The 19,359-nt window shown below is 36.5% G+C and overlaps 1 protein-coding gene across 30 annotated transcripts in view; it reads left to right on the top strand.

Moving 5' to 3' along the window:
• enah (ENAH actin regulator) overlaps nt 1–19,359 on the top strand; it is a 206,182-nt gene that overhangs the window by 159,142 nt on the left and 27,681 nt on the right. For all 30 annotated transcript variants that reach the window (XR_012395480.1, XM_073932427.1, XM_073932425.1 and 27 more), the window contains 1 exon segment: nt 18,429–18,790. Coding sequence is in view for 29 of the 30 variants with exons in the window: in XM_073932427.1 (XP_073788528.1) it covers nt 18,429–18,790 (362 nt within the window). In the remaining variant the exon portion in view is untranslated.

Below are 19,359 nucleotides of genomic sequence, written 5' to 3'. Positions count from 1 at the left end.
AATGACTGAGAGTGCACTTTGAAACTTTAAATGAAGCAGTTATAGAGGATTTGTCACTCTTTCCTCTTTGGTTTCACATAAAAATTCTTTTAGCATAAGTCAGCGAGCATTTTTGTTTGTTTGTGCAGAAAAACCACTATGTTTAAAGCCTAGAATCTTTCTTGCCAGACCAATATTTCAGTTTGAGCTTTTTTTATTTATTTATTCTTTTTGTCTTTTCATTTTGTGGTGTGTTCTACTAAACACATGTTTTGAATTAGAGGCTTTTAGAGGCATTTCTGTAAACCTCACAATGAAATAACTAAATTCTCGCACAACCTCAGAAAATTGTGCATTTATACCCTTTTAGGTCATCCTTTGTACTCTGATATTCTATGTATGTGTTTCTTTCGTGTTGTAAAAAATGAAATATTTGGGCTGAGTCTAGAGTCACCAGGATTACGGTTTCCATTGGATTACATGCACTGTACTGTATGTAGCAGGGCTATTCAATTAGTTTGTCATGGGGGCCAGTTCATGAAAAGCATCTCAAATAAGGGGCGGGAGAGATATGACTTGCAATAAAAGTGATGACACAACAGCAGATAAGAGCCCATATGTTGTATTTTTGCTCCTTAAGACAACCACGCTGGCTTTTTCTACATTAAAACGTTAATTTGTTGTATTTTGAAACTACATATTATCAGTGCATTGTACAATGTGGCTTTCTTTACAAACATATTCAAATGTTGTATTTCGAAGCACAATAAAATCAGTGTATTGCTCAAGTAGGCTTCTTCTACATTCAGACACATTGATAATGTTATGTTTTAAACTGCGTAACAAGTAGGGATGCAACGATTCAAGATTTTGGTTGTACGATTATAGTCTAAAGCAGGGGTCACCAATCCTGGTCCTGGAGGGCCGGTGACCCTGCAGGGTTTAGCTCCAACTTGCCTCAACACACCTGCCTGGGTGTTTCAAGTATACCTAGTAAGACCTTGATTAGCTGGTTCAGGTGTGTTTGATTAGGGTTGGAGCTAAAATCTGCAGGACACCGGCCCTCCAGGAACAAGTTTGATGACCCCTGGTCTAAAGACTAATCATGGTTTAATGGTTATCACGATTATTATGCATTTATTAAATTCAAAACACTACTAGTTTAGAAAATCACATGAAAACTGCTGATATTTTAAAGTGTTTATTGCTGCTCAGTAACCAAATACAGCACAAAATATTAATAAAAAAAAAAAAAAAACAATAGTCTATTTCTCTCTTTGGACTTAAAAATAACTGAAAATGTTTTTTAATTAGACATGAGCGATAATTTTAGATTGAAAATAAATGACAGAACAATGAATGAATAAATAAACAAACATAAGAATAAATAAATAAAGGCGACGCAGTGGCGCAATAGGTAGAAAATGAATGAATGAAGAATAAATAAAAATAGTATTTGTCTAATGTTAATTTAAGCTTTATATTAGCTAAGTATTTAACTGTTGTTATTATCTGCATTCATACATACATATTCATTTTAATAATTTGTAATAATTCATCTAACGTATTCTTTGTTTACATTGCACTGAAAGCCATGCACAACTCTCACCACTACAGCGTGAGGTCCTTTCTACTGTGTGTGCCTGGAGTGCGCGAATGCGTCGATCCACTCTATGGACGTCTGGACGTCTTCATTGGAAATAATGGACGTGCGTGGGGAAAAGACGCAATATATATGTGAAAATATGAACGGCCTGTTGCTATAGTAAATCCAGTGTGCATGCGTATTAGCCTCAGTGTACAAGCTCGGAACTTTAAACTAGCGCACAACTTTGTTTCGTTGCAGCAGTTTTGTTCGATGCAACAGAAACGCGGCATTGACAAGCCTTCACGATTAATTTAACATAATGAATTTAAGAGCGGTCAATAGAGAAATTGGCTAATCATTTGATCCCTATTAATGGTATCAGTGCATTGTTCAAAAGGTCTTTTCTACAAACATATCTAAATGTCTTCGGCTGCCCGCACCATTTACTTAATGTCAGGTGACTCGCGCTCTGCGCAGCCTTCAACTGCAGCTCGTGCTGTATTGAACAGACACACGTCACTTCAGTGACCGTTTTTCGACTGAACTAAATTTATTTTTGATGTCTTGGTCACACTATTTGGGGGGCTGGAACAAATTGGTTCGGGGCCCGGGTTTGGCCTAGGGACCACCAATTAAATAGCCCTGGTATATAGAGATAGTCTGTAGTTTTTAGTTTTCTCTCTCTCTCTCTCTCTCTCTCTCTCTCTCTCTCTCTCTCCAAGCGGTTTAAATTCCAGCAGAACCGCTGTGACATGTCGGTTGACTTGTGAGCCAAAAATATACTATTTTACCATTTGATTAAAAAGACATGAAGTGGCATAATAGGAGGATAAAAATAGTCAGCGGGACGCTTCTACAGGTTTTGCTGCTCTGCGGGCTTTCAGCACATCTGTCAGGTGGAGACACAAAAGCCCATTTCCCTCATCCGTTTCCCACGAACAAGGCGAGAATGGAGCTGCCACCTCATTAACAGGCTGATGGCATCATTTAAAGCTGATTGTCACAATCATCGCCACTTCTTCACTCTTCAGCACAATAATGCGCTCAGATCACTCCGGATGTCTGTCGTCTCTTTATGAATGACCCATCAGCTCTAGAAAGCCCATGTCCTGCTTTTCAGAGCTCTTTCGGGATGTGCTCAACCATCCTCTCTGTGCAAAGATGTTCTTCCTTCTGTGAGCCGGGATCAAATATGTTGAATTTTTTTTTTTTTTGGAGGAAGCCTTGTAAAAGACGCCATATGGCTTAGCTTGGACACAGCCAACTTTAACCAAAACTGCCGGGTCTTTCCAGGATAGAGAGGAGTCGCACTTGCCAAAGGAGGCTTCAATATGGTGCTCATTCTGCTCACGTTCTCACAATGGTCTGTCATTGTTTAATCAGTGCTGGCTTTTTCTGAATTTAATTAGTTTTCAAATTTTCATGCGCTTTTAACATCATTAATCTTATTAGATGACTTTAGTCTTTTCTGGTTGGAGCGGATATGTGGGAGTACAAAAAGGTGTGTGTTTGTGGGAAATATCGAATCTATCTATCTTGATTGAACACTGTTAAATCTTGCATTTGCTTAAGTGTTTAATGAATATTTTTGTACTACTATACGCAACTACCACTGTAATAAGAATATAGTAGAAATACAGTTTTTTTATAGATTAATTTGCTGAAGACAAAAAAAATAAAAATAAATTAGCTTGTGTGAAGAGTTGATAGGGGTTTTGACCGAACAAATAAGACATAAAATACATAAAACACTAGATTTTTTACATTTTGTCTGCAATATTTAGACTTTTTTTGTTTTAGTTTAAGCCTTTCTTTATCCTGTGTAGACCATTTTTTAGAGATTTAAACAGAAACTGTTTTGTCCTACTATAAAAAATACTGTGAAAAAATACTGTTATTTTTAATAGATTTATTTGCTGAAGACAACAAAAACATGTCAATTCAGCTTGTGTGAAAAGTTGATGGGTATTTTAAATGAGCAAATAAGACATAAAATACTTCAAATACGTAAAATACTAGACATTTTACATTTTGTCTGCAATATTTAGTTTTTTTTTTTCAGTGTGAGCCTTACTGTATTCTGCATAGATCATTTTGAGGGAACTAAACAAACTATTTTGTCCTACTATACTTTACACAACTACCACTGTAATAATAAAAAAATACTGTTATTTTTTTATAGATTAATTTGCTGAAGACAACAAAATGTATATTTATCTTGTGTCAAGAGTTAATAGGTATTTTAACCGAACAAATTAGACATAAACTGCATAAAATACTAGAAAGAACTTTACATTTTGTTTGCAATATTTAGACTTTTTTTCAGTTTGAGCATTTCTGTATTCTAGACCATTTTGAGGGATGTAAACAAAAACAATAGTCCTAACGTATTTCCTGTTTTACATTTTTAATTTCTACAACTTCTGAGAATCCAAAGAAAGCCACATATTGATAAATAATGTTATGATAGCTGTTTTAACGAATTGATTCTTGTTACAATTATGAAATGGTTTGATAACAAGCAGAAAATGTCCATGGGGCAATGACATCACTGCACTGAAATGGTCTATTGTATTATCAACCTCTTTTAAAGCCCAATGAAGTCACACTGCCTTCAAATCTGTTGTAGTAAGTTGTTGGAAGACATTCTGAATCAGGCTGTGAGCCGCCTACACTCCCTTTGCTACTGTTTCCTTGGTAACTGATGTCAGGAACTGAGACGCCAATAAATGGATCTCCTGCATGTTTCCCATCTTTTAAGTCCTTATTCTAAGCTAAAAAAGGGGTGTTAGAAGGGGAAAGTAAGCAAATTTTGTATCGCATGAAGCAAAGATTTTAGAATACACAACACATGTCAGTCGTATAGTTCTAAATGGGGAAAAGTGTAACCGTTAATATGGCAAATGAAGCCCTGCCTACTATAACAGGAGCCAATCATCGATCGTTAAAGACTGACATTTCCCCGGAAAGAAGCTCGAATCAGACGTCTGCTTTTACAAGTTTTTTGTGGTCAAAAACACACAAATCTCAGCAATTATTTGCCTCACAGACATAAGAAATATATCCACATAAAGCCTGAAATTTGTTCTTTTAAATGAACAGTCCTTCTTGTCAAATGCACCTCATATGACAGCAACTACTCAAACACCCACAAATTGTAAACAAAGAGTCGCTGTTATTTCTGAGATTCGCCGTCCAGATCAAGTTGTGTATTACTTCAGAAGAACAGCACGATCATTATCTAGAGGATGATGATGTGTAGAATGGCTATAAATGAGGTTGGTGACGTGATCTTGTTTCTTTCGAGTGCGTGTGCGCAATTAGTCGGACAACCTGATTCGAATATTTCGAGACGACACATATGAGATGGTTGTTGTTTAATGTTATTGGTAATTTCAATTATGTAACGTAATCGTAAGCTTTGCAAACAGTTTTGAAGGATTTGGTGTTTCTCCATTCAGACAGAATGCCCAAGCATATGGTTTCAAACACCTGTGGTGTTTTAAAGATGGCAGCCAAGTGAAATTACTTGCCTCAAAGGGACTTTGCTTGTAGTTTTTCCTTTATTCAGAATGCTCTAGATTGCAGTAGAACCACACTAAACAAGTACAGATTCCAGATAAATTATTGTTTGTGGTCAGTTGCTTTGATAATGTTTGTGATTTTTATAGAAACGTTTTGACTAGCTGACTGTGTTTAAAGAACTCAATGACCCTGTTACGGTTTAAATAAGGTGACTAGGGACAGAAAACGTAACATTTAGGAAAATATATTATTATCACTGAATATGGATGAATACAAACAAGGAATAACAACTTGAACATTTAATTAGTTTATTTGTGTGTAAGGGAATACGATATAGCCAACAAAAGAGCACAGCCAAGGAAATCTCAAATAGTTTCAGAGAAAGAAAATCAAACTGTAGAATGGCCAAGCTAATCACCTGATATGAATCCAATAGAAAATACAAATTAAACATCAGATTTATTAGACACGACCCACAGAACCATTAATATTTTTACATTGTTGAAGTCTGACCTGAGCAATTCATTTCACTTCATTCTCCATACGAGAGGCGTCTTTAAGCTACCATCACCAAATAAGTCTTTAAAATAAACTCCTATTTCAGATTTTTGTTTAGATTTATTTTTATGTTTGTATTGTTTGGCTTTCATCAAAATCTGCTTCAATTCCATGTCAACAGCTTCTTTAGAAGTATTATTCCCAGACATGACATGTCAGGGCTCGAAATTAACTTTTTTACTTGGTAGCACCGGTGCTCCCAACTTCAAATATTTAGGAGCACCAAAATAAATTTAGGAGCACCAGAAAAAATTTAGGAGCACCCACCAAAAATGAATGAGCACCGCTGCAAATTGCTTTTTAAGGGATTTATTGTATTTTAAAACAACATCAATAGTGTTTCGACTGACAAAAACCAGAAACAACTATCTAACTAATGCTGCGAAGACATTGATATTTGTGTGCAATAATTCCAAAATGAATGTCTAATAATTATAGAATATTAATGATGATGAAAATGACAATAATAGTAAAAATGAATTCCATTTCTCATTATGATACTGCCTTGAATGTGCATGAATGTAGGTTATCTGCTATAAAAAGTCTGTTACTTTATGAAAAATAATTGTATAGTTTGCATCAAACAAAAATGAAGCATTGCAATAAGAAATATTTATTTTGTACTGCTGTTTTTATATGCATGTCAATTTAATAAATAATATTTCTGCTACAAAACAAACAAAAGATTATAATTAATCATTCAATTCAATGATGAAAGCTGCAAAGCAGTCATCAGTAAATAAATAAAATAATAATAATATACACCTCAAAAAAGAATAGACAAAAGAAAGTAAGTAAAGTCTCACTTCTATCACTCTTTAAAAGTTTTGGTTTCAGTTTGTGTCAATTTAAAGGTTCAGTCTGAGATGATCTTCATTTTTCTGTGTTAGTGGAAAAGCTGGCGAGTCAGCCGACCCAATTTATGAGCAGGCAGCGCAGGATTCTTGCGATGACCACCGGCGGAATACCGCTGTTTGTTATGAGACGCAGTTTCAGTGTAAACTTAGTAAAGGCGAGCTTCTTTGGCGATGCTATTAGATTTGACTTTTAGCGGACATTTGCGCTGAACACGCAGTGAATGCAACACATGGATATTCGGGCGCCTTCTCCATGAAGCGCGTACTCGATTGATCTCAGCTGGTGGATTATTATTCACCACGTGACGTGTCATGATCGCTCTCATCTGCCCCTCAATTTTAGGTGGGGTTTGCAAACCTGTGTGCTTTAAGTTTTTACTCTTCTGCCGTTTGCATTTCCCGTGGTCATAAAAGCTCCTTCCCTGTCATCTGACAGCGCAATACCTTGAGTGATTGACAGCTAATATGAACCAATATAGCAGCAGGGAAGAGCGATTCAGCACGTTTTTACAAAAAATCAAAACAGGTCGCACTACAACCATTATCAGCAGTCGCACTAATGCGCCCAAATATATTATAAGGTCGCATAGATTAATTTTCGGGCGCATATGCGACCAAAATGGTCGCAATTTCGAGCCCTGCATGTTCAATACTTATTTCCCCCGCTGTATGTACATTTAGTAATAATAAACAGCCAATGTCTTGATAATAAGCAACTAATACCAATAATTGGTCCCTAAACTAAAGTGTTTAAATTTTGTACTTTGAAGTGGCTACCAAATCAATATGCAAATGTAAAGTATTGCTAAAAAGCAGCAGTGCTTGTTTTCCTGTGTCTTGATTTGAAGGAGTTCATACAGTAAATATGAAATTGACACCTTTATGAAGTAGCAGTCGAGCTTGCTGAACCCCTCGACCTTTTATTATGGCCCCTTAGAGTCCCTCGCCTCCGAGCTGGACCCGCATCTAATTTTAAGTGTTTGTGCCGCTCGTTATTTTGGGAATGTTGTGATCTCCTCCGCCAGGGAATGTGTCTGTGTCCGATACGATTACGCACAAGTCAAGCACTCCACCGAAATGGTGTGAACTCCCCTTGCGAACAGGTCTGGGGTGTCGTTCCTATTTAAGAAACAAGGAGCGCATACATTTGATCCCATAAATCCTTTTTTCCTGTTGGACAGATGCCAGTTCGGTTTAAAGTGATGTTTGTTCTGGCTTTATTTTCAGCAGATCTCGAAAAACAAGAAGCCCTTGGTATTATTATGACCTCTCCACTTGGGATTGCATGTCAGTTGCATCATGAACATTTAACCTCACCTGACCCATATGTGTCATGCCCGTGTCATGCCCCAGTCTTATATTAGCCTAAAATTAAATATAGTTCTCTGATATCATTCTAGTTTTGATAAGTGTTTCAGTCAGCGCTCATCTCTATAGGGGGCTTGTTCTAATACCTCGTTCTGGGGCCGGCTCCAGTATGGCTGCGGTGGTCTTTTGGGGTAGTATATCATCAGCGACATGAGCAAGGCCTGCTCTGCTCTTTAATTACATCTCTGAGAGCATGGCTCTGGCTCAGCTGGGATTTGGGGGGAAGTGGGACACGCTCTCCGCAATCCACGCCTCAACAGCATTTCATAATGGAGTGGCTCTGAATACTTCCTCTGGGAACTCAGGTACAAGAGCAACGCTGAAACGAGGCAACTAAATTAAGCTTATATAGAGAAGTCGGGCAGTAGACCAAGCATATGGAGGGTCCTTTTTTAGAAGATTTTCAGAGTAGCCCTTGTGGTTTCATTTTTAGGCATGTAGGGCTTCTTTTTTTGCTCTCAGCTCAACTTATCTGCGATTGTTGTGTATGTTTTAGGTACTGTTACTACCTGGTATTAACGTGTATTCAGAAGCATTGTGTGACCATTTGTGTTTGGATTTCATTAAGACCCTTTCCTCTTATTTCCTCATTTTGGCAAGCTCATTGCGACATGCGATTACAGTTGAATTAATTAACTGACTCTGATATAAATAATCAATGAAGTTGTGCAGCTTATACCTACATGGAAAAGAGAGTCATTGCAAAGTATGCTGATGACAACTACTTTGACTATAATCTGTGTGTTTTTGTTAGAGTGAAGCATGAGTGGATTGTGTAATCCAAATACCTAAAGTGGCTAGTTAGTGGAGTTTTGTTTATACGTTCACAAAGTTGGCCAGTAACATTGAAAAATGCAAGAGATTTATCATACTTGTAGTTCTTTAACATTGACCTCTATACCAATTTTGTTAAACTTTGTGTTATTTTGTTCGTTCATTTTCTCCATTAAATTAAGAATACTGTATACATTACCTGACAAAAGACTTGTTGCCTATCCAAGTTTTAGAAACAACAAATAATAACTTCTAGTCGATCATTATACTTCGCGTGTATGTGCAAGGAGAATGCGAAGAACTTCCGGTCGGCAGCTGATGCGTGTAAAAAGTCACATTTGGACAGCTTTGAAACGATAGTTTTAATCTATTTTACCTGCTTTTATTCTCTTTGAACTAATACTGTTGTCCATCAGCACCATCTCCTGGACTGATCATTTAAAGAAATGCGATCTAATAGGATGGAAAACAGCTGCTGTGAGGCATTTTCCCCTCGTTGTCAGATGGCATCTTCTGCAGTTTAAATGAAGCTTTGTCATCATTAAAGTAAACATTTTCTCTTTATTTCAAACATATAACCAGCCCAAACAAATGTAATTCACCAAAATGTTTGACACACACACGTAGCCTGTACTGTGTCACTGACACACTGATTTAATAACTGTGACAAAGTGAAAATATAGGCGTGTCATTTCAAAATGACAGAAAAACACAAACCGTGGTAAAAACAACACATTAAATGAAAAAATAAACGGCTCGCGATTAGAATGAACAGCAAATCAGCCAGCAGAGTATCAATAACAGACTTTAATTGGTCATTTTTGTAAATTGCACGACTTTCATACCTGTTCAGTTTCATGCCAGTACACTGGTTTGCGCTCTCTCTCTCTCTCTCTCTCTCTCTCTGTGTTAAAGAGCCACTGAGCTAACAGCTGACAGGCCAGGAACACACACTGTATTTCTGACGGCAGACACGTGAACTAGGAGAACGTTTTTCTCGTATTTCTGACGCGCTTGAACCACATGTGACAGATTATAACAGCTTTAACAGACAAATTCTAAGTTGTGTGTCACAAAAACACTGTTATCCATTAAAAACGTTATTGAAACCCATTTTCGGAGCACAAATTACCAGTTTTACACGCTGTAAACGGACGTTTTTTAGCATTCTACCGAAAGATGCTGGTCGCTATGGTGTCCTCCATGCAGCAGCCATGAAAAAGGTCTATATGAAAGGCAAAGGCTCATCAAGTTAATCAAGATTCTTTGGATTCATCTTGAGTGCCTCGTCCTCCATCTTACCATACACATGCTCAATAGTGTTTATGTCTGGTGACTAGGCTGACCAATCCTGGAGCACCTTGATCTTTGCTTTTAGGAACTTTGATGTGAAGTATGAGGAGCAGGGCTATCCTGTGGAAGAATTTAAAATAATATGAGGCCAAAGAGACTGTATAACCTATGCAGAGATTCATTTGATTAAGGCTGAAAAAAGAACACAGTGCTGCAGAAAAAGGCAACTGTAAGTGCCACTTACATTAGCTTTCTGAATGATTTTGTCTTGTAATACTTTATATTTCTGTGCTGGTGCCTCATATGGTGTGCAGTTTCTTAATTAATGTTCACCAGTAGCTCCTGTTATTCCGAAATAGACCCTACTCTGAAGTAGGAGCAAGTTTGGTTCCCCCAAATGTGTCTCTAATTAAATAGTTCCAGTAGTTGTAGGAACTAAGATAACGTTCCTCCAGTGCAGAAGGCCTGATTACAAATACAGTGGTCAACATTTAAAATGGATCAAAATTGTCATACAAGACAAGAATAGGTGGTGTTAATAGTTTTAGGACAACTTTAGTGAAATGTTATCATGCGCTTCAAATGTTAACGACTGTAGATCAGATTTAGGCAATTACTTGAATGTGCCCTTTAAAAGTATTGGCTGTTATTTACTAAACAGATTCTTACAGCTGGAATGAATATGACATTGCAAAGCTTTAAGTGAACAGAATTGCCAGATTGATTTCACAAGGAAACAACTATTTTCCTTTTTAATTTTTATTGAAAAGTGACAAATTTATACGGTTTTATTGCAAAAAGAGCTTACCCAAAGCCCACCCCACTGTTGGGTTAGCAGTTTAATTGAATAACCACTATTAATCACCATAAACCAGCTAATTACCCACTAAATCAAAAAGTTACAAATTGCTGTGAGATTAAGCTGTAACTGCGTATAGCATTTCACTCTGAAACTTTAGTTTTTGCTTTAACTATGACCCGAGTCATTATAAATAATTGTATTTATATTTAGCTACCTTTTAGCAGTAAGTGTTCTAACTGATGTTACAAAGTTCATTTGATGAAAATGGCTTCTGAAATAGCTTATCCTATTGAATGTGTTTATTTTTATACAAAGAAAACAGGATAAAGTATATTGTGCTTTAAGTGCCCAGACAAGACATTTCATAAAATACTCTTAACGCAATTAGCGATCGCAATGGTTTCAGGGAGTGCTTTGTATTGTTTTTGTTTTTTTTAAAGATGATGATATATTCTATGTTAAGCTGCTTTGACACAATCTACATTGTAAAAGTGCTATAGAAATAAAGGTGAAATGAATTTAATGATGAAAAGTTAGTCATGTATTTATGAAATATTTATAAGATGCAAATGCTAAACTATATTACCTGTGAAGTACAGTAGAACATTTGATGCTGACCTAAAATTGTATTTGAATTTAGCTGCTTTATAAACATGAATGGCAGGGAGGCACCGATATGAAGTTTTTGTCCGATACAATAACAAATAAAGATTTGGAGACCGATAGATTAGCCAATAAATGTAAATACACATTTTTCTGCATGGTTGCCAACACACAAGATTTCAAGAGAGGCTCATTTTGAAAACTAGCCCTATATACATTTCTGGAGATTGCGAGTTATGTAGCCAGAAATTCTTTACATATAAATACGTATAGATATCTTCTTTAAAACAAACGCTTCAGGGCGGTATGATGCTGTTACTTTTCGTGCTTACCAGCTGACTGCCTACCTTCACATGGACAGCTTTCCTGCTGTTAGCAGTTTGACCAGTAGGTTGCCATGTACATTAGTGGACTTGAGACACAGAGAGGAGTTGACCATGATGACAGAGTTTGTGTCCGGCGAAGAATGGTTCCAGAAAGCGGGTAAGATGAAAACGGAAGCCAAAAAATAAAACAAGTGAATATCAGGGTGAGAATGTGGTAAAATCTGAAAACGTGGTAAAAATCAGGCAAGTATTGGATTGCTTTTTAAAACAGTTGGTTGGTTTTAGGGAAGTGGGTGGGCGGGTCAATCTGTGCTTTTGAAAACGCTATTGGTTGGGTTTGGGGAAGGAGGAAGGTGGGTCAGTCGATTGGTCAGTCAGTCAGTGGACAGCGGCCTCTGGTGGATTTACCTGAGAACATGAGAACAGCAGATAAGAATGGCACTCGAGAGAGATATTTGAGATCTCAAAAAGCATACACAGTGGCCTCTGGTGGATTCACGAAAACAAAAACTGCAAAAAACAACAAAAAAAAAAACATAGCTCCTGGGACATATTTGGCAGTCTCCAGAAATGTATATAGCTGTACGTTTTCAGAATGAGCCTGGGTTGAGAGACTTTATATTAAAAGCTTAACTTCAGAGAAGTTTGAACTGATGTCTGAACTTTGTTAATCAACTATTCTTTTCTATGCCAACTACATTTAATATCAATAAAATCTACTGCCTGCCAACCAAGTCACCGATTATTAACCAAATATCAAAGTAAAATAATAAAAAAGTGGCTGGCAGCAAACATGTGTAATAGTTCAACCAGCAGAAATAATACATAATTTATAAGCTTAACCTAAATCAACTCTGGGGTGGTGTTTTGAGTTTTAATTTGACCACAATTTTCTCTGTGTTTCAGCAATTCAAATATTCTTTGGTTTCAAATCTTATCTTATTTTCACTTATTTTGTTATGGACCGATAATGATAACATAAAATAACTGAATTCATCGGCTGATATTGATATCTGGTTGCAGAAATACTGTGCATTCCTAATGAATGTCCTAGCTGTTAAGAAGCTGTCTTGCACATGGTTTGAAGCTTTGCTCTGAGATTTGATCCAGGACTGATGAAACGGCAGGGGTAACTTTATCACAGCAGGAGTGACGGCAACAGTTGAAGCCTCGGGCATAAATTTGCTCTTCTCAAGGAGTCTGTAACAGATCGGGGTGTGGTTTTCCCATCTTGTTTTCTTCTTTGGAAACATGTGTTGGCCTGATGTCACTGCACCTGAGCTGATGTTTGTCACGCGGATGACTTGTCATGCTGAGGGGAAGATGTGTCTGGACGAGTCCCAGGGAGTGACATCACGTACGCCCATTCATGCAAAGAAGATGTGTGGGAGATTGTTAGCCAGATGGACGCAGCAGAGTCACCTGCAGTGACGAGACTCTGATTTGTTAGATTATTTGTCACGCATCCAGATTCTTATGACAGATAACACAGGGAAAGCATTCTGTTTTATGAAGCTGCTGTCTGCTTTCACAAAGACAGATGCTCAGGTGTTGTATTATTTAGCAATAGGGTAAAATGGTTGTCTTTAGGTGTGTGTGTGTGTGTCATCCATACACACTCATACACTACGGACAATTTAGCCTACCCAATTCACCTGTACCGGATGTCTTTGGACTGTCAGGGAAACCGGAACACCTGGAGGAAACCCACGCAAATGCTGGGGGAACATGCAAACTCCACACAGAAAGACCAACTGACCCAGCAGAGGCTCGAACCAGCGACCTTCTTGCTGTGAGGTGACAGCACTACCTACTGCGCCACTGCGTCACCCCTATTGTTATAATTGTTGTCAAAATTGACCTATTAGTGTTGTTGTTGTGATTTATATTATTATTTTAAATTATTATTATTATTATTTTTTTTACATTTTTGGAGAATGTCCTGACAGCATTATAAAAAGACATATTTGAATGGACAACCCAGATGATAAACTTTACATGACGAACCCCTTTTTGCTCTAGATTTGTCTTCAGTCTTGCTCTCTGGTTAGTTCTGCCCCTTGTCTGTGAGTCTGGTCCATCTGTCCCGCTTCAGCGCCAGATCAGCCGAACATTCTATTTTTCTTCATTTACTGTCCCTGCCGTCCACAGTCTAAATGTCTCTGGCTCTCTAATGTAATTACACACTGGAATTCTGGGCACGAGGATGTGCTGGATGCTGATTAAGCACAAGAGGACTGACAAGCAGATCTTTCATAAACCCTTACTTAGCAGAACATCTGCAGGCGAGCCGCTCTGCTGCTGAAGTTGGCATTTGTCACACCTCCTGCTCCTGCAACACGTTTGAGTTTGCTGCCCTCTAGTGTGTGGACACGTAAACTGCACCTTCTGTTTTTTATCGTTTAGAAGTTTAAAGTTAATGAGAAATCCAAATTTATGTTTATTCTACTAGAGCACATTCCCATGCTTAAGGTGAACAATGAATCAGGGCAAGTTAATCTTCTCAAAAAACGTTTGTTTTGGTAATCTTCAATCAAAGTCTGATTTGCTTCTGCGTTTGGAGTGATGTTGATTGACAGCTTCAGACAAAATATTCTTAACTTTTTCTTACTTTTTTATTCCAAAAAACTGCGTAATATTATAAAGAATACAGTAAAATAGATCGTTTTTTTTTTTTTTTTACACAATATCCACATTAGACAAACAGGATAAAGAACAAAACCAGAAAATTAAATGCATAAAATAATAATAATAATGCAATAAAAGAATAGTACCAGAAATTTTTTTTTAAAATTCAAGTAGCATGAAAGATCACATCATATTTTCACAAGAACAAAGCACATTTCTTAATATCAATTCATATAGGTGAGTTAATTAATGTTTTATTTTACATAATAAGTCTATAAGAATTCAATTTTTTTGTTTAAGAAACCTGCTTGTGAAAGTAAAATTTCACAGCAAGTGTAAGAAAGTTCGGTAATGCTTTATTTTGATGTTTCATTTGAGTATTAGTATACTGTGTGCTTAATATCTGTTTATACTGCTCCTTTAACAGACATTTAACTGACTATAAAAAACTGCAAGTACATGTCAACTTACACTAACCCCAACAGTCTACTTATAATCTAATGAGAATTAGTTGGCATGTAATATAAATTCAACAAACAGGCCATCGAAATAAAGTGTCACCGAAAGTTCACAGTAGCTTCTAACGACTTGTTTTGGTTTTTAAAATAACAAGTAACATCCTTAAGGTGTAAATTACCACTCATAATAACCTTGCAAAAGCAATATGAACTTAAATCATTGAATCTTCTATTGATGCATTTTCAATGGAAAAAAAGCAAACAAACAAGTGACAAATGTCTTCACACTCATAACAAGGCCTCTCTTACTGTTAGTATGCAATAATGCACAAAAATAAAGGCCCCCCTCCCTTACTCAATATTCTATTTCAGATGGAAGTACATCAACATAATAAAAGTCTCCGTAACTTACAGTTCACACATTTGAAATATCCAGAATAAAGTAAGACTTTTTTTTTGTCATATATAAAAGGCTGGATGAGTCCCAAAGGCCATCTTGCTGACATACGAGAACATCTGTTTTCCAAATATGCTCCTGTTTTATACTGCCTGTTGGTTTTGAAAGAGGAGATGGTGAAATTGAAAGCTCATTGCAACTTATGCCATTTATAAAGATCTTATCTACATACAAATTGATTCATAATTCACATTTAGATTTTAGATTAAACTAATTATTTTTAAAAGAAAGGCGTTTAGGACATTTCGAGTATTTCACACATCCTTGAATGAGTCCTCACTCATCACCTCCTTAAATTAAATACAATTATGATGTAATTAATTTAATTTATCATATTTTTTTGTTAGTATTTATTTTTAGTGTTTACTATAGTATATAAATAGTATTTATTAGTATTTTGAACCATAGTATTACATATGTATTTTATATTGTTGTGTTTAGTAATATTATAGTGAGATTTAGTACACTACCAAACGTTGTCGTAATGATGGTATTGTCATTGCCACAGCATATTTCTGGATGATGTTAAAGTCTTGACCGTCACTGATGATCAGTTTATATGTGTCCTTTTCAATTCATCTTTTATCTTTGTTTCCACAGCGCTTTCTACAAATTTACAGTGTAGATTGTGTTAGAAAGCGACACGGTGGCTTAGTGGTTTACACTGTCGCCACCACGGCAAGAAGGCCGCTGGTTCGAGTCTCTGCTGGAACAGTTGGCATTTCTGTGTGGAGTTTGCATGTTCTCCCTGTGTTCGTGTGTTTCCTCTGGGTGCTCCGGTTTCCCTCACAGTCTAAAGACAAGACTTTGAATAATCTAAATTGTATGTGTGTGAATAAGTGTGTATAGATGTTTCCCAGTATTGGGTTGCAGCTGGAAGGGCATCCGCTGAATAAAACATATGCTGGATAAGTTGGCGGTTCATTCTGCTGTGGTGACCCCTAGTGAATAAAGGTTGAATGATTGTGCTAGAGCCGCTTAACATAGATGAAGTTCTGGAAAATTAAAACTGCTTCAGTTTAGTTGTTACAGTTGAAGTTAGTTCAGTTCTGTGTAATAATGTAAATGTCTGATGAAAGCCAAAACAGTGAAGAGCACCTATGCGCAGCTCCATTAGTCCTGATGTCCTTCTTGATTTAAAGTGTTCATTTCTGCAACAACAACAAAAAATAGCATTAGTGTACACCAGAGATGTCAAACTCAATTCCTGGAGGGCCGCAGCCCTGCACAGTTTAGTTCCAACCCTGCTTCAACACACTTACTGGTAGGTTTCAAACAAACCTGAAGGACTCAATTAGTTTGATCAGGTGTGTTTAATTAGGACTGGAACTAAACTGTGCAGGTCTGCGGCCCTCCAGGAACTGAGTTTGACATCCCTGGTGTACACTGAAGCAAAATGAAGAAATCACTTGAAAGTTACAATCAGTTTTCTAAACTTGTAGGTCCACTGCAAAAAAATTAAAGTTGAATTAACTTAACATTTTAAAGCAACTGGCTGCAAAGAAAATTTGTGCCAAATCATTTTTTAAAGTTGACTGTAAAGGCGTGTTTAAGTCAAGTATTCTTTACTGAATAATTTGGCACAACTTCAAACACTGAAGCTTAATAAACTCAAAATTTCTTTGTAGTCAATTGCTTTAAAATTTTAAGTTAACTCAACTTTTTATTTTTTACAGTGGTAAACGTTTAAAGAAATCCAAATTCAAAGTCTCCTTAACTGATTTTTTTACTTTCATTGAACAAACAGTTCTAAACATGCAGTTAAATCGTTTTTATGAGTAAATTCAACTCTAAATAAATATCTAAAAAAATATGTCCATCTAACTTACAATTTTAGACTGAGTTAACAGTTTGTTAGTTGGATTTCTTTTTACAGTGTATATGTTTTGAGTGAAATGTTCATCTGTGCTTTATTTTACTTCTAAAGTACTGATACAGTGTCTTCAAAATGTATAATATGAAAATATAATTGAGAATACATTGACAGTGACAGTGGGGCACTACAAAAAAATATTTTTTTCAAAACTTAAATTTTGGAAAATATGTGAAATATACCTGTTTTACACAAACACTCACACACACTTGTTCCTATATCCTCTTAGGGACTTGATGTATCTGCACAGTAAAAAAAAATCTGTAATTTTACGGTTTATTTCCGTTAGCTGCGGTGAAAGCTTAAAATAACTGCCATTAAATCACAGAAATTTACTGTAAATTAACAGAGGTTGAATAACAGAAACTTACCAGAAATGTCTGTAATTTAATATCTGTTGTTTTGCGGGAAATTTCTGTAATTTCTGTGTCATTATTTTATGTTAATAAACTGTAAAATTGTGGATTTTTTTTACAGTACTATACAAACTGTATATTTTCAAAATACTTAATTCTTGGTAATTTATTAGCAAGTTTACTAGGGCTGCACAATATATCGTTTCTGCATCGATATCGCAGTGTTCGAATCTGCACATCGCAGGATATGCAGATTGTTAGGATTATAATCAACCAGGAAACACAATTTAGAAGACATGATTTGCAGAATCATTATGAAGTTTACCTATAATCTAATAGTGTGAAGGATTGTACTTACTTAGATGTGTTTTAAGGCCTGTGACTATAAGATTTAAAGTTGTACCATTTTGGCACAATAAATAATAAAGTTTGCCGCTTTAACAAAATTAATTGTGTTTATTTATTTATACAATAAAGACTATTTTTCCACTTGATTATTTATGTACCTCAATACTTTCAGACTACACCAAAAACCATATTTAGATCATATTTATCTTTGTTCTATCTTTTTGTATATTAAATCTGTGCTTTATTTTTATTTTGGATATTTATGGCTATTTTTTTTTTTTTAGCTTTTATGCAGATACACTCCCTTACAAAATCATCCCAATCAATGTAAAACTATGAATTTCCTACAAATGGTTACCTAAATCATATAGTGAAATTATATTCTCGCAACAAAAAATGAAACATCGCGCACTCAGTTTTTTTTTTCAATATCATGTAGCCCTAATATTTACTCTTAGAGACCTCAATTTTGGTCCCCATGAGTCAGTGTGTGTTCAGGTGTACACACACACACACTCTCTTTCAATGAACATACTAAAAACAGTGACCATCCAAAGTCAGAATTAGCTTTGTCTGTGTTGTTCTGCTACGAGAGTTACATTCACATGTTGCCCTCTTCTCTGCTGTGTCCTCAGGCAGCTGCAGGAGCTCCAGCGTCAGAAGGAGAAAGAGCAGGAGCGACTGGATCGAGAACGACAGGAACGAGAACGTCAGGAGCGAGAGATGCTGGAACGGGAGCGCACCGAGAGGGAACGGCAGGATCGGGAAAGGCAGGATCGGGAACGGCAGGAACGGGAGCGTCTGGAGAGGGAACGCACCGAGCAGGAGCGTCTGGAGCGTGAACGTCAGGAGCAGGAGCTGCTGGAGAGGGAACGGCAGGAACGGGAGCTGATAGAGAGAGAGAGAGCCGAGAGAGAAAAGCAGGAGCGAGAGCAGCAAGAGCAGCTGGACAGAGAGCAGATGGACTGGGAGAGAGGGAGACGCATCTCCAATGCCGGTGAGCATCTTGATCTGTTTCAGAGTATTTGCATTGATAGAAGTGACAGATAGGATGTAGACGGGATGGAATGGAGATAAGAAATGAATGGGGTTTTTTAACACACACTAACCATGTAAGTGGCTTTTTGGCTGTTGTAGAATATGCTTAGCATCTTAGTGCTTGTGTAGAGCTGTATTTATTTATACATGATGGTGTGGGTTTTATATTGTTGAAACTGTGTTTTAAATAGTGGATTTGGACTGGTGATGCTCAATATTAAAAAGTTCTTATTTGAAAGCTTAACTGGGTTAATTAGGTTAACTAGGCAGGTTAGGGTAATTAGGTAAGTAATTGTATAACGATGGTTTGTGCTGTTATTAGCTTAAATTGGCTAATAATTTTGACCTTAAAATGTTTTTTTTATTAAAAATTTATCTTAATTTAGCTGAAAAAAAGACTTTCTGCAGAAGAAAAATTATCAGACATGCTGTGAAATTTTCCTTGCTCTGTTAAACATCATTTGGAAAATATATATGAAAAACTTAAAATATTGTGATATAGAGCTGCTGCATTATTTTTTTAAGCAG

The sequence above is a fragment of the Danio rerio genome, chromosome 20, assembly GCF_049306965.1.
Source record: "Danio rerio strain Tuebingen ecotype United States chromosome 20, GRCz12tu, whole genome shotgun sequence".
NCBI classification, from domain to species: domain Eukaryota; kingdom Metazoa; phylum Chordata; class Actinopteri; order Cypriniformes; family Danionidae; genus Danio; species Danio rerio.
Note: the sequence above shows the minus strand (reverse complement) of the source record. Positions and strands in the feature narration are given on the sequence as shown.